The 16,016-nt window shown below is 45.2% G+C and overlaps 1 protein-coding gene across 2 annotated transcripts in view; it reads left to right on the forward strand.

The window, feature by feature from the left end:
- Nucleotides 1–219: 219 nt before the first annotated feature.
- UBE2V1 (ubiquitin conjugating enzyme E2 V1) overlaps nt 220–16,016 on the forward strand; it is a 67,034-nt gene continuing 51,237 nt past the window's right edge. Inside the window, exon 1 of one of the 2 annotated variants that reach the window (XM_073580583.1) lies at nt 220–374. In XM_073580583.1, coding sequence (XP_073436684.1) covers nt 353–374 — 22 coding nt within the window. In that variant the 5' untranslated portion in view covers nt 220–352. Of the gene's footprint in view, nt 375–400; nt 540–16,016 lie in introns of those variants that run through there. The other variant, XM_073580582.1, reaches the window with a different exon arrangement.

A 16,016-nucleotide genomic window follows, 5' to 3' on the forward strand; every position in this document is an offset into this window, starting at 1 on the left:
CTGTGACCATGTGTTGTCCAACACCATGGGGGCTGCTGGGTGATTGTGTTCAATTTCCCCACTCAATACTGCTTCACTGATAAACTACAATGCCCAGCATGCCTTGCCGATGAATTCTATAGTTGATGCCGCAGGGCATGCTGGTATTTGTAGTTGTGTGCCTGAAAGTATTCGCCAGCCGCACTGCCCTCATCCAATATGGCTGACATCGCCGGCTGACGTTCTATCTCTCGCCGCTGCGTCTCTATGGTTTTCTTAGCCATTGGCGCCAGCCCCGCCCCGCTCTCCCCTGTGACAGCCGGCCTGTCGTGACGTCACAGAGAGGCCGGCTCCTGAGCACAGCGAGCGCAAGATGGCGGCCACCATGGGCTCAAGTGAGTCGGGCGACGGGGGAAAGCGGAGAGGGAGCGGCCTGGGAGGAGGGGACGGGGTCCCGGGAGGGAGCAGCGGCCGGCAGAGGAGGATGGGTCCCGTTCGGCCGCGGAGGGGCGCTGTGTGGCGGCTCGGGGAGGCTGAGGCCTGGTCTCCTCACAACGCAGGTTTGTGCTCTGTCAGGAGCCGGGCCCTGGGTCCGCTGCTGACTGCGGGGGGTCCCTGGGGCCACACATCCTGTGTTCGCAGGGCCCTGCAGCTGTGGTGAGGGGCTCTCCCGGCCTGCGGGCTCTGCAGGGGACCCCCCCTGCTCTACAACCGGAAGAGGGGCCTAGTTTGTGAGCCAGGAAAGTGGGGCCCCCAGGGGCCACCTGTCTGTATGCAGAGCTCCTGGTGCTGTGCCAGAGTCCTGTGTCAGGGAGGAAAGAGAAAACGAGTGTCTGGCCTGTGGAAGGCGTCGTGTCCTGTGTTACATGGGACTGCGCCTCCTGCAGAGTTTTTAGTCGCAGGAAGACTCCCCCTCTGCTGGCTGCATCACACATGAGAAACACCCTCACGGACCCCCAAATGGAAAAGCAGGGGCCCCCAGTCACTGGTTCCCCAGTATGTGGGGCTCTGCAGGGAGATCTGGGGGGAAGATTCTGTAACCATCAGTGAAAGGATGGGGACTCGGGGGTCACTGAAGGATCCGTGAGGAGCGGACCTCCGCTGGCAGGACGATGTGATATATGGAAGGGCCCCGAGGGATTAGAGGGGGATTACTATACCTAAACAGATGTGGGTGCCACCTCTAGGAGCCTCGAAAGTGGGGCCCGCACCCGTCACACATCTATGTGTTGAGGAGACGTGAAGGAAATGTTTGAGATGAAGACCCCATTAATACAACATGAGCTTGTTCTAAATCTCAGAGAGCCAAAACTATTTGACTGAAATGTATAAATTCACTGTAAGAATACGCAGATTGCTATATACCTCCCTGTTTTGTTCATACAGCTTGTGTGCAGACCTGTGTGTCACCATGGTAACAGACTACAAACAAACCTTGTGCAGTCTGATCCTGCCGTCGTGGGTTAGGCCAGACTCGCCCGGAACGTATTATATGGTCCGTATACACAGCACAGAAGCTACAGCCTACTGTATACCTATCAGATTGTTGGTTCTCAGTATTGCAGTCATATAACGGACCCTAACATGCGGACTTAGGCCAAGTTACATTTCCATTTCTATGAATATATAGGCAGAATTAAATGGGTTGTCCTCTACTCCCCTGCTGAATCCCTATCCCCCCCACACACATGAAAATAACGCTTAGGGCTCTTTCAGATGTCCATGATCATCTGTCCAATCTCTGATCGCAGTGCATGGACTGGCCGTGTGTCTCCCGAGCATGACAGCTCCATATATTTCTTTGAGGCTCGGGGATGGTAGGTGCACGGCCAGTATTGTGATCCAAGATGATCACGGATATCTGAAATTTCCCTTATGCTCGCCTCTAGTGCCAGTGCCATTACGGCGGTGTTAGCACTATCTTTTTAAGACAGTCCAATCAGTGGGCTTGTTCACATGTATGTGATTTGTCATGGGAAACTTACATTTTTTGCCGCGTTTTTACACTTTCTTTAGATGAAGAAAACAATGAAAGAATTGACAAGGTGCAATTCTCCAATTCAGTCTTGTTTTATTGTTCAATATATTTTTATTCAACAGATAAGGTAATATTAACAAACATTACAACTTTTAACGCTCATTAGTAGAGATATTGAACCCTCCTCCCCTTTGTCAGCAGTATCGCCACTACTAAGATTGACCTATCCCATTTACATCATCAAACATATCTCAAATGGCTATATCAAGGGAAGAGGGAGACAGACTTAGGTAAAAGAGGAAGAAAAAGTAGAAGAAAATATAGGGAAAAAAGAGAAAAGCAAGACAAACATATTGATAAGATGTCCGAAGCCAATTCAATCTTGTTAAAAAAAAAAACATCCATGAGACTTCTGAAATCTGTTTTTTTTCCTAGTGCTATAAAAAACCATAAAAGAAATTCTACAAAAATGTGCCTTAGGCTATGTTCACATGCGGTGGATTTTGCTGCAGAAAACAAGCTACATTTTATATTACCAGCAGAAGCTGACATTCAAGAAATCTCACACATGCTTGTTTTTTCTTTGACTGAATTTGAGAAATGCAGCGTATTTGTAATCTTCAACATGTTGATACTTTCTCCGTTTTTGCAACTTTTTTCATCTTCAGAAAGTAATGAGAATGTGAACAAACCCCCCCACGGACCCCCCCACGGTAAACGGGTTTTGCTCTGCATTTGCAGCATTTTTTTGGTGAATCAAACTATTGTTAAACATGTACTGTAGACAAATCGCATACCGTATGTAAACCACAACTTAATAAGCAGCGAAACCTGTGCTTTTACTGCCGAGAGAGCATGTTTTGGCTTCAGAAAAAGACGCTACGTGTGAATATAGCTTTATTTTCATACAGAATTCACAATCTTTCATACACACACACACACTTTCTTTGTTGGTTTTGGTGTATTTTGGCCTCCTGTGTTTTCCCTTTTGTCCCACGTGAGACAAAAGTGGTGACACAGGGCGAGACATTACTACAGAAGGCCAGGATGCACCCACATCGGCATGGAAACACTGCAGATAAATCGGCAGTCGGTGTGAGCATAGTGTATTGTCGTTTTTTTTTTGTGTGCTTAACTTACAGGGATTTTCGTTTTATTGTGGACTTATTTTATTGCAAACCCATTGGCAATATGAAGCAAAAACAAAATCTTCAAATTAAAAATGTGTTTTTATTGCATGTTCTGACTTCTGCAATGAAACCGCAACACAAATTAACATAGTGTGGACAAAAAAAATCCACCTGGAAATTAAAATATCTAGATTATTATTATTATTTATTGTTATAGCGCCATTTAGTCCATGGCGCTTTACATGTAAGGAGGGGTATACATAATAAAAACAAGTACAATAATGTTAAACAATGCAAGTCATAACTGGTACAGGAGGAGAGAGGACCCTGCCCGCGAAGGCTCACAATCTACAAGGGATGGGTGAGAATACAGTAGGCGAGGTTAGAGCTGGTCATGCAGCGGTTTGGTCGATCTGTGGTTACTGCAGGTTATAGGCTTGTCGGAAGAGGTGGGTCTTCAGGCTCTTTTTGAAGGTCTCGATGGTAGGTGAGAGTCTGATATGTTGTGGTAGAGAGTTCCAGAGTAGGGGTGATGCGCGAGAGAAATCTTGTATGTGATTGTGGGAAGAGGAGATAAGAGGGGAGTAGAGAAGGAGATCTTGTGAGGATCGGAGGTTGCGTGCAGGAAATTCCCGGGAGACGAGGTCACAGATGTATGGAGGAGACAGGTTGTGGATGGCTTTGTATGTCATGGTTAGGGTTTTGTACTGAAGTCTCTGGGCAATGGGGAGCCTGTGAAGGGATTGACAGAGGGGAGAAGCTGGGGAATAGCGGGGGGACAGGTGGATTAGTCGGGCAGCAGAGTTTAGAATAGATTGGAGGGGTGCGAGAGTGTTAGAGGTGAGGCCACAGAGCAGGAGGTTGCAGTAGTCAAGGCGAGAGATGATGAGGGCATGGACTAGGGTTTTTGCAGATTTTTGGTTGAGGAATGAACGGATTTGTGAAATATTTTTGAGTTGAAGTCGGCAGGAAGTGGAAAGGGCTTGGATATGTGGTTTGAAGGTGAGATCAGCGTCAAGGATTACCCCGAGGCAGCGAGCTTGTGGGACTGGGGAGAGTGGGCAGCCATTTACTGTAATGGATAGGTTCGTTGGGGGAAAGATGATGAATTCTGTTTTGTCCATGTTAAGTTTCAGAAATCTAGCGGAGAAGAAGGATGAAATAGTGGACAGACATTGAGGGATTCTGGTTAGTAGGGAAGTGATATCTGGTCCAGAGATGTAGATCTGTGTGTCATCAGCATAGAGATGATACTGAAAGCCATGAGATTCTATGAGCTGTCCCAGGCCAAAGGTGTAAATGGAGAAGAGCAGGGGTCCAAGGGCTGAACCTTGTGGGACTCCGACAGATAGGGGGCGAGGTGAGGAGGTGGTGTGTAAGTGGGAGACGCTGAATGTCCGGACTGTTAGGTATGATGAGATCCAGGATAGGGCCAAGTCTGTGATGCCAAGGGATGAGAGGGTCTGTAATAATAGGGAATGGTCCACTGTGTCAAAGGCAGCCGACAGGTCCAGGAGGAGGAGGACAGAGTAGTGTCGCTTGCTCTTGGCGTTTAAGAGGTCATTGGTGACCTTAGTAAGGGCAGTTTCAGTGGAGTGGTGTGACCGGAAGCCAGATTGTAAGCGGTCGAAGAAGGAGCAAGAAGAGAGATGGGAGGACAGTTCAAGGTAGACGTGTTGTTCCAGTAGCTTGGAGGCATAGGGGAGAAGTGATATAGGGCGATAGCTAGATACAGAGGATGGGTCAAGAGAGGGCTTTTTGAGGATAGGTGTGATGGAGGCATGTTTAAAGCTTGAGGGGAAAACACCAGTTGTTAGTGATAGGTTGAAGAGATGGGTTGGGATGAAGACTGTGGTGAGGTTTGGGATGAAGTGGGATGGAATCGGGTCAAGTGCACAGGTGGTGAGATGTGATCTTGAGAGTAGAGTGGAGAGTAGATCAGAATTTAATTGCTTATTCACTTTGCTGCTGCTCACAAACATTGTGGATTCTCCACCCAAAAATACGAAAGCCACAATTATGGTACAAGTTGACTTACCCTATCGGTTTATGCTTGAAGAAATCCATGCACGTGCCACTGAAACATCCTCATTCCTGTGTTTGCAGTTGCAGAAACTACTGCAATAAATCTACCATGTACAGATCTGGGGCACTGACGATGTACAGCCCTGTGAATCTGTAAGCCAAAGTCAGGAGTTTGAACCTACACTGTGAAAGTTTGGTACCTCTTGTGTTTTGGCCCCACTTCTGGGTTTGGTCTATGAATACTGCCGTGTGACTATGACCTAAGGCTATGTAAAGTAAAGAAGTTACCTACAAAAAGCAGGTTTTTTTGTGCAGATTATACACTCATGGCCAAAACTGTTGGCACTCTTGAAATTGTTCCAGAAAATGAAATATTTCTCCCAGAAAATTATAGCAATTACACATGTTTTATTATACACATGCTTATTCCTGTGTGTGTATTGGAACAACACGAAAAAAAACAGACAAAAATGCAAATTGGACATAATTTCATACACAAATAGGCCAGACAAAATTGTTGGCACCTTCAACTTAATACTTGGTTGCACACCATTTGGAATCAAGGCAATCACTTCCTATAACGATCAACAAGCTTCTTATGGAATTTTGGACCACTCTACCTTTGGAAACTGCTCCAGGTCTCTCATATTTGAAGGGTACCTTCTCACAACTGCAATGGTAAGGTTCATTCACAAGTGTTCAATGAGATTTAAATCTAGACTCGTTGCTTGTCACTTAAACTCTCCAGCGCTTTGTGTCCATACATTTCTGGGTGCTTCTTGAAATATGTTTGGGGTCATTGTTCTGCTCGAAAACCCATGACCTAGGACACAAACCCAGCTTTCTGACACTGGGCACTACATTGTGACCCCAAATCCTTTGGTAATCTTCAGATTTCATGATGCTGCCTTGCACACAGTCAAGGTACCCGAGGCAGAAAAACAATCCCTAAATTTCTTTGAACCTCCACCATAATTGACTGTAGGTACTGTGTTCTTTGTTGGCCTCATTCTGTTTTTGGGAAACTGTAGAATGACATGCATTACCAAAAAGCTTGCACAAGACACTTTCCCAGAAGGATTTTGGCTTACTCATGTGCATTTTTCGAAAACTGCAGCCTAGTTTTCTTGTCTGTCAGCAGTGGGCTCCTCGTGGGTCTCCTGCTATAGCTTTTCATTTTATTCAAATGTTGACGGATAGTTTGTGCTCACACTGATGCACTCTGAGCCTGCAGGACAGCTTGAATTTCTTTGGAACCTGATAGGGGCTGCTTATCCACCATCCGGACTATTCAGCGTTGCAACCTTTTATCAATTTTTCTCTGCTGTCCAGGACATTAGCTACAGTGCCATGGGTTGTAAACTTCTTGATTATGTTGCGCACCGTGGACACATGAACATCACGATCTCTGGAGATGGACTTGAGATTGTTGATATTAAACAATTTTGTTTCTCAAGTCCTCAGACAGTTCTCTTCTCCACTTTCTGCTCTCCATGCTTAGTGTGGCACACACAGACACAATGCAAAGACTGAGTAAACTTCTACCCTTTTTATCTGGTTTCAGGAGTGATTTTTATATTGCCCACACCTGTTACTTGGTTACTTGCCACAGGTGAGTTTGAATGAGCATCACATGCTTCAAACAAAGTTGTTGACCCACATTTTTGGAAAGGTGCCCACAATTTTGTCCAGCCCATTTTGGGGGTCTTGTGTGAAAATTTTGTCCAGTTTGCCGTTTTTTTTTTGTTTTTTTTTTGTTGTGTTCCAGTACACACAAGAAATAAACACGTATTTTGTATAACAAAACAGTTTTTGTAACCATTTCAAGATTGCCAACACTTTTGTCCATGACTGTATGTGTCATTTGTCTACATTACATGTTTAATAAAATTAGTTGTATTCACCAAAAAGGCAGCAAAAACTTGTGGCTGCGTTTTTTCCAGTGTTCCGGTACTTTTATTGTTTTCCATGGTGAAAGATTGCTGCAAACATGCTGAGAGAATTGAAATGCTGATGATTTAAGAAGATTTGCAATACAGTCAGGAAAATAAAAACAATCATGTCTGTGAGATTTCTGAAATCTTATAGCTTTTGCTGGTACTGTAAATGCAGCTTTTAATTTGCATAAAAAAGCCACTGCAAAAGACGCAATGTGTGAGCATAGCCTTTTCTCTTTCATACGAACGTGTTTATTTTACCCTTTCTAGAGCAAGAAAAAAATATGCAACAAAACCCATGCACAAAATTTAAAGGGGTTGTCCAGCCTTAGGCTATGTGCACACGTAGGAAAAGTGGTGCAGAATTTTCTGCACAAAATCTGCATCTCCTGGCAGAATCTGCAGCCGCGGTTTTGCTGCTGTTTTTATGCGGATCTTGTGCGGATTTGCCGCGAAATTGATGCAGATTTTGTGCAGATTTTGCCACTGCGGATTTCTATCATGGAGGGGTCCAGAAACGCTGCAGATCCGCACAAAAGAAGTGACATGCACTTCTTTTAAATCCGCAGCAATTCCGCACTGAATTTTCTGCACCATCTGCACAGTTTTTTTTTTCCCATTGATTTACATTGTACTGTAAATCACAGTGCGGATCTACAGCGTTTCTGCGCGGAAAAATCCGCTGCGCATCCGCAGCAAATCTGCATCGTGTGCACATAGCCTTAGACTAGAATTGTGCAGCTCACAGTGCGCACACTGAGTGCTGTGAAGCTTCGCAAGGCAGCGAGCGTGTGAAAAGTACACGATTCCCATACATGCGGTCACTTGCCAACTAGACGTGCACGTCCTCGCTCAATGCAAGTGTATTGAGTGAGCCCATACAAGTCTAGTTGGAAATATGCAAACCGCATACATGTGGTCAGGCGCGCGCTGCTCCTGTCACCAGAGAATTCTCACAGTGCGCACACTTTGAGAATATACAAAGTTTGCAGTCGCATAGTGAATGCAGACTTGGACCCCAAGGCCAGACATCCTCTTTAAGAAAATGAGTGCCGTGCATTTTACACAGATCCCTTTTATTGTTTTCCCTACTATGCTGCTATTTTGTGAGTGCATCCTTCTCAATAACTACCACATTATGAGCTGTGCAGGGCTTACAGGCTGCTTTCAAAGGGAATCTGTCATCTATATTTAGCCCTACCAGCTGCTTGCACCGCCATCAGGGGCTTATCTACAGCATCCTGTAATGCTGTAGATAAACCTGAAAGATAAGAAAAACACATTAGATTAAACTCACCGAGGAGCGGAGTTGAGTGCGGTGGGTGTTGCGGTCCGGTCCGGCGCCTCCCATCTTCATACGATGATGTCCTCCTTCTTGCTTCTCCCTCGGCTCCTGCGCAGGCGTACGTTATCTGCCCTGTTGAGGGCAGAGTAAAGTACTGCAATGCGAAGGCGCCTGGAAAGGTCAGAGAGGTCCGGCGCCTGCACACTGTAGTACTCTGCTCTGCCCTCGACAGGGCAGATAAAGTACGCCTGCGCAGGAGCCGAGGGAGAAGCAAGAAGGAGGACATCATCGTATGAAGATGGGAGGCGCCGGATGGGACGGAGACACCCATCGGACCGGACCGAATGCCGGGGTGAGTTTAATATTACTCTTTTTTTTTTTCTTCTTATTTTTCAGGTTATATCAGGGGCTTATCTACAGCATTACAGAATGCTGTAGATAAGCCCCTGATGGCGGTGCCTGCAGCTGATAGGGCTAAAAATAGGTGACAGATCCCCTTTAAAAACAATCTTGTCTGTTTTTGTTTCCCCCAATAAACTAAAGATGAGCTAAGACCCGAGTAACGGCCGCTGATCTGGAAGGTGGTGTGTATATGGGCGCCATAGTCTGCAGCCATGGAACGAGTTGCAGATCCAGTGTCCCCTAGTCCTGTCTTGTGATGTCGGTCACAGTTCAGAGGCAATGTAATAGGAAATGGCAGATTTCAGATTAGCCCCAGTCACTCCATGTACATATAACATGGGAGAGGCTTGTAATCATCCAGAGCTTCTGCTCCACTGTTATGAGATTATTTATGTAATTGTCTCTTCTTTACCTTTTCCAGTATTTTTATATATTGTAGAAATTGCAGGAAATCTCCAGGAAGTGAATTCTGTCATCTTTCATGTTTGTTGTTCCTGTGTTCCCCCTCCCCCTCTGTACTTGACTTGTATAGAGATTCTCTGGATGCCAATGACTTCAGCATCTGCCACCGCCCCCTGATAAATGACTCCGCCGTCCTTGTGTAACTGTGGTTTCCTGTACTGCACACACTGCTTGTCTGAGGCTCGGTGTAACACCTGTGTATGCACATATGACAGGCAGTATATACAGTCATGGCCCGAAAGTGTTGGCACCCTTGAAATTGTTCTAGAAGATTAAGTATTTCTTTCAGAAAATTATTGCAATCACCCACATTTTCTTATACACATGTTTACTCCCTTTGTGTGTAATGGAAGAACATAAAAAAAGGAAAATAAGGCAAATTGGACATAATTTCACACAAAATTCCCTAAATGGGATACCTCTTTTCCTTGTAGGCCTCATTCTGTTTTCAGTAAACAGTAGAATGATGTGCATTACCAAAAAGCTCTATCTAAAGCCCCCGTCACACACAGCGATCTCGCTAGCGAGATCGCTGCGGAGTCACAAGTTTTGTGACGCAACAGCGATCTCACCAGCGAGATCGCTGTGTGTGACACTTATCAGTGACCGCCCCCCCTGCCGGGTATCGCTGATCGTCCTCAAATGGCCTGGACTTTTTTTTGATCGCTAGTCTCCCGCTGGCCAGCACTCATCGCTGCGTGTGGCAGGCGGGAGACCAGCGATCAGCGAGCTGGAGCTGGTAACCAAGGTAAACATCGGGTTTCTAAGCGCCGTGTGGCTCTTAGAAGCCCGATGTGTACGTTAGATACCAGCGCGCTGGTAACCAAGGTAAACATCGAGTTTCTAAGCGCCGACAGTTCTCTTCTCCTCTTTATGTTCTCCATGCTTAGTGTGGCATACAGACACACAATACAAAGATTAAGTCAACTTTTTTGTGTGTGTGTTGTTCCAGTAGCCACAAAATAAGCAAACATGAGCAACTGCAATAATTTTCTGGGAGAAATATTTTATTTTCTGGACTAATTTCAAGGGATGTCAACACTTTCGGCCTTGACTGTACTTATAATTATATCTCTATAGGCACAGAACACCTCCTCCTGGCTCTGTTTCTGGGTGACGAAGCAGAATAGTGCATGCGTCTGTGAAGTATAACATAGAATGTAATTAGGGATAAGTAATGTGTTCATCGCGAGACTTCACAGTTTGGACTCTGGGCTATCTGAATATACAATCCTGTAGCCTAGAGAGCCCCCTTGACTTGTACATTAGGTGTCTTTGGACACCGCCTGGCTCGCTTCATAATTTCCGGTGATGTCGCTGAGTTATTGGGCATGTTGCCCTTCCTGGCACTTGAGTGTTATTGCTCTGAATCCCTCTTTGTTCTTGATGATGATGGTTCAGGAGCTGAGTCAGTTATGATGGGTGGTGGTTGACTGGAAGTGAGTGGACCAGTTTACTGGTGACTAATGGTTCATTCTCTGTTGTTTTGGCTTTATTTTGCTGCTGTCTCCCCGCCCTATATGACCTGGTCATCATTCACCTGTCAGTCTCCATATACCGTCAATAGCTGCCGGCCAACACCTTTCCCTCTGGGTTCACCCATGGACACGCAGGCATAAGTTATCAATGAGGATAAAGTAGTAAGCTACTTCCAGAAACCTCTAGTGGTGGCTCATCCTGATCAGTATGTAATTGTAATGAGTTCAGCTCTGGAGTATAATACAGGATGGAACTCAGGATCAGCATGTAATGTAATGTATGTACACAGTGACTGCACCAGCAGAATAGTGAGTGCAGCTCTGGAGTATAATACAGGATGTAACTCAGGATCAGTACAGGATAAGTAATGTAATGTATGTACACAGTGACTGCACCAGCAGAATAGTGAGTGCAGCTCTGGAGTATAATACAGGATGTAGCTCAGGATCAGTACAGGATAAGTAATGTAATGTATGTACACAGTGACTGCACCAGCAGAATAGTGAGTGCAGCTATGGAGTATAATACAGGATGTAGCTCAGGATCAGTACAGGATAAGTAATGTAATGTATGTACACAGTGACTGCACCAGCAGAATAGTGAGTGCAGCTCTGGAGTATAATACAGGATGGAACTCGGGATCAGTACAGGATAAGTAATGTATGTTGTTATGAGCTCATTTTCTCCTTCAGCTTTGATGACCGATGAACTCCCTCTGCTGGTGAAAGGAGGTAGTGAAATTGATTTGGATGGGAAAAACCTGTCATCTGAACAGGTGGAGTGTGATTGGACATCCGTAATCTCTGAGTGGATATAAGGCCGCCGACGCCCTGCTGGGTTGCTGGTGATCCTCTCTGCTCTGAGCTCTGGCCTCCAGTTTAGTCCTGTCTACTGAAGCTAAGTTTTTGCTCTGCTTTTTGTTTCATGAGATTTTGTCTGGTTTACTTAGTGTTTGTGTTCAGCCAGCCCTGGTTGGAACTGGCTGAACTCCATTTTTGTCTCTGATCAGTTGATCTCTTTGCTCTGTTTTCAGAATATACCTGAGTGCTGATATAGTGATTTTGAAGTCTAGTGACTTCAGGGCCTTTTCTATCAGACGTGTTGGACATTATTTTTGGCAGGGTTTTTTCGTGATTGCAGACAGTTGCTTCTCTTTCCTGTCCTATCTAGTTAGTGAGGGCCCCATCATTTGCTCAGCCTGTCTTTCTGTCTGTGTTTGTGTTTTTTCCTCTGTTTTCACCGTCAATACATGTTGGGGGCTGTCTATTGCTTTGGGATCTGCTCTGGGGCAGTTTAGATTTCCCCTTTCTTTCTTTAGGTTTATTTAGTTCTCCGGCTGTGAACGAGGTGTCTAGGACCACCGTAGGAACACCCCACGGCTACTGTTAGTGGTTGTGAATAGGATCAGGGGTCTGCAATCCGCTAGCTACCAACCTCCGGTTTTCTGGACTTAGCATGTATTTTTCTTTTTTCCTCCTCCGGTGACTCATTCATAACAGAATCACCAGCCATACCGCAGATTCTAGGGTACTCAATAGCAGGAAAGAGTTGTAAAAAAAAAAAAAAAAAGTGTCAGATTTTTTTTTTTATGTATACTTTTTCCTCTTTTTCTCTGGGGCCGTAGTAGGAATTTTCTTAATGGAGATTAAGCAATTTTCTGATCGTGTGGAGCAGCTGGCTGCTGAAGTGCGGGGAATTTCCGCCTATCTTGCTCATTCACATGCTGCTGAACCAAAGATTCCTACTCCTGATGTGTTTTTTTGGGGATCGGTCTAAATTTTTGAATTTTAAGAATAATTATAAATTATTTCTTGCCTTGAAGCCTAACTCATCGGGGAGCTCTGCGCAGCAGGTTAAAATTGTCATCTCTTTGCTGCACGGCGATCCCCAGGATTGGGAGTTTTCTTTGACACCTGATGATCCCATTGTAACTAATGTGGATGCATTTTTTCAAGCCTTGGTGTTGTATGATGAACCTAATGCTATTGATCAAGCTGAGAAAGCCCTGTTGGCATTGAGTCAGGGTCAGGATTCTGCAGAGTTATACTGTCAAAAATTCCGAAAGTGGGCGGTCCTTACTACCTGGAATGACGGTGCCTTGGCAGCTCTCTTTCGGAAGGGTTTGTCAGAAACCGTAAAAGATACTATGGTGGGATTTCCTGTTCCCTCTGGTCTTGACGATTCTATGTCATTAGCCATTCAGGTTGATCGGCGTTTACGTGAACGTAAAAGTACACGAGAAATGTTGCCACCTGTTGAACAAATGTCTGAACCTATGCAATATGATGGGGTTTTGTCTAGGGCTCAATGTCAGGAGTTCAGAAGGCGTAATAAGCTGTGTTTTTTCTGTGGAGATGCCTCTCATATGATTTCTGTCTGCCCTAAACGAGAGAAACGTTTTGCACACACATTTGCTGTGGGTGGTGTTCAACCTAAGTTTCTTCTGGCAATTACTCTGATCTGCTCCCTGTCCACATTTTCCGCTAAGACTTTTCTGGATTCGGGAGCGGCTCTGAACCCGATGGACTTGGATTTTGCTAAACGTTGTGGGTTTCCTATGACACCTCTGCGGACGCCTATCCCTTTGAGGGGTATTGATGCTACTCCTTTGGCGAAGAATAAACCTCAGTTTTGGACCCAGGTGGTAATGCGGGTCGCCCCAGACCATCAAGAAAATTGCAGATTTTTGGTGTTGCATAATTTGCATGATACCATTGTTCTGGGATTTCCCTGGTTGTAAATCCATAATCCAGTTTTGGATTGGAAATCTGTGTCTGTGGTGAGTTGGGGTTGTCGGTGTGCTCTTGGTGACGCTCCTGTTTTCTCCACCTCTCCTCAGTCGCATGATGTTCCTGACTATTTGGCTGATTTTTATGATGTATTTAGTGAGGGTAAGTCTGCGTCTTTGCCTCTTCATAGGAGTTATGACTGTGCAATTGAGTTGAGCCCTGGGTGTAAATTTCCCAAGGGTCGACTTTTCAATTTATCTGTACCTGAGCACGAGACTATGCGATCTTATATTAAGGAGTCGTTGGAGAAGGGTCATATTAGACCATCCTCTTCACCCTTGGGTGCTGGCTTTTTTTTCGTGGCCAAGAAAGATGGTTCTTTAAGGCCTTGTATTGACTATCGTTCCCTCAACAAAATTACTGCTAAATATCAGTATCCGTTACCCCTGATTTCTGATCTATTCTCCAGAGTTAAAGGTGCTTGCTGGTTTACCAAGCTTGACCTCAGGGGGGCATATAATCTTATTCGCATTAAGCATGGGGATGAATGGAAGACGGCGTTTAATACTCCGGAGGGACATTTTGAGTACCTGGTGATGCCTTTTGGGCTCACTAATGCCCCTTCTGTCTTCCAGTGCTTCATGAATGATATTTTCCGGGACTTTTGTGGATAAATTTTTGATCATCTATCTGGATGATATTTTGATCTTTTCCAGGGATTGGGACTCTCATGTGGAACATGTTCGGACTGTGTTCCGGATTTTGAGGGAGAATTCCCTGTATGTTAAGGGATCAAAATGCCTTTTTGGTGTACAGAGGATTTCATTTTTGGGATTTATTTTGTCTCCGTCAACTATTGAAATGGACCCGGCCAAGGTACAGGCCATTTATGATTGGGTTCAGCCCACTTCTTTGAAGGCCCTCCAGAAGTTTTTGGGTTTTGCTAATTTTTATCGTAAATTTATAGCTAATTTTTCTGGTATTGCCAAACCATTGTCTGATTTGACTAAGAGAAGGGTGCTGATGTGCTGAATTGGTCTCCAGAGGCTGTTTCTTCCTTTCAGGAGCTGAAGCAGAGGTTCACTTCTGCTCCGGTTTTGCGACAACCTGATGTCTCACTCCCGTTTCAGGTAGAGGTGGACGCTTCTGAGATTGGTGCAGGAGCTGTTTTGTCCCAAAAAGATCCGGTAACATCTAAAATGAATCCCTGTGCTTTCTTTTCCTGAAAGTTCTCCCCATCCGAACGCAACTATGATGTGGGGAATCGGGAACTGTTAGCCATGAAATGGGCATTTGAGGAGTGGAGACATTGGTTGGAGGGAGCTAAACATCAAGTCGTGGTCCTTACTGACCACAAGAATTTGATTTACCTTGAGTCGGCCAAACGCTTTAACCCTAGACAGGCTAGGTGGGCCTCGTTTTTCACACGTTTTGATTTTGTGGTCTCTTTTCTTCCGGGCACTAAGAATGTCAAGGCAGACGCCCTCTCTAGGAGTTTCTTTGCTGATTCTCCTATTGTGACTAAGCCTGCTACCATCTTAGGTGAGGGGGTAGTTCTTTCTGCCATCTCGCCCGATTTGAGACATGCTCTGGAAGAGTTTCTGGAGGACAAACCTGAGCGTAGTCCCATTGGAAAATTGTATGTTCCTGACCAGTGGAGGAAGAGAGTAATGTCTGAAGTTCATTGCTCCGTATTGGCTGGTCATCCAGGTATTTTTGGTACTAGAGATTTGGTGAGTCGGTCTTTTTGGTGGCCCGCCTTGTCTCGTTATGTCAGGAATTTTGTGCAGTCCTGTGGGACTTGCTCCCGGTCTAAACCTTGTTCTCGCTCTAGTGGGTTGTTGATGCCTTTGCCGGTGCCCAGGAGGCCATGGACCCATATTTCAATGGATTTTATTTCTGATATGCCTGTCTCTGAGAGTGACTGTTATTTGGGTGATTTGTGATAGATTTTCTAAGATGGTCCATCTTGTACCACTCCCTAAGTTGTCATCTTCCTCAGAGTTGGTGCCCTTGTTTTTGCAACAGGTGGTTCGCTTGCATGGGATTCCTGAGAATATTGTGTCTGACAGAGGAGTTCAGTATGTTTCTAGATTTTGGAGGACTTTTTGTTCCAAGCTGGGAATTCAGTTGTCCTTCTCTGCGTTTCACCCTCAGACCAATGGGCAGACGGAGAGAACAAACCAGACTTTGGAATCTTATTTGAGATGTTTTATTTCTGCTGATCAGGATGATTGGGTTTCATTTTTGCCCTTGGCCGAATTTGCTTTAAATAATAGAGCTAGTTCTGCCACTTTGATGTCACCATTTTTTTTGTAACTTTGGGTTTCATCCTCGATTCTCTTCAGGGCAGGTGGAGTCTTCTGCCTGCCCAGGTGTTGACACTGTGGTGGAGAGAATGCACCAGATATGGGACCAAGTGGTGGATAAGTTGTCTCTCTCCCAGGAAAAGGCCCAGCGGTTTTCCAACCGGCATAGGACCTTTGGTCCCCGGTTTAAGGTGGGTGATATGGTTTGGTTGTCATCAAAGAATATCTCTGAAGGTGGCTTCTCCAAAGTTTAAACCTAGATTTATTGGACCTTACAAGATTTTGGAGATTCTTAATCCGG

This window comes from Dendrobates tinctorius, unplaced genomic scaffold, assembly GCF_039654945.1.
Source record: "Dendrobates tinctorius isolate UK_male_01 unplaced genomic scaffold, ASM3965494v1 ptg000065l, whole genome shotgun sequence".
Lineage (NCBI taxonomy): Eukaryota > Metazoa > Chordata > Amphibia > Anura > Dendrobatidae > Dendrobates > Dendrobates tinctorius.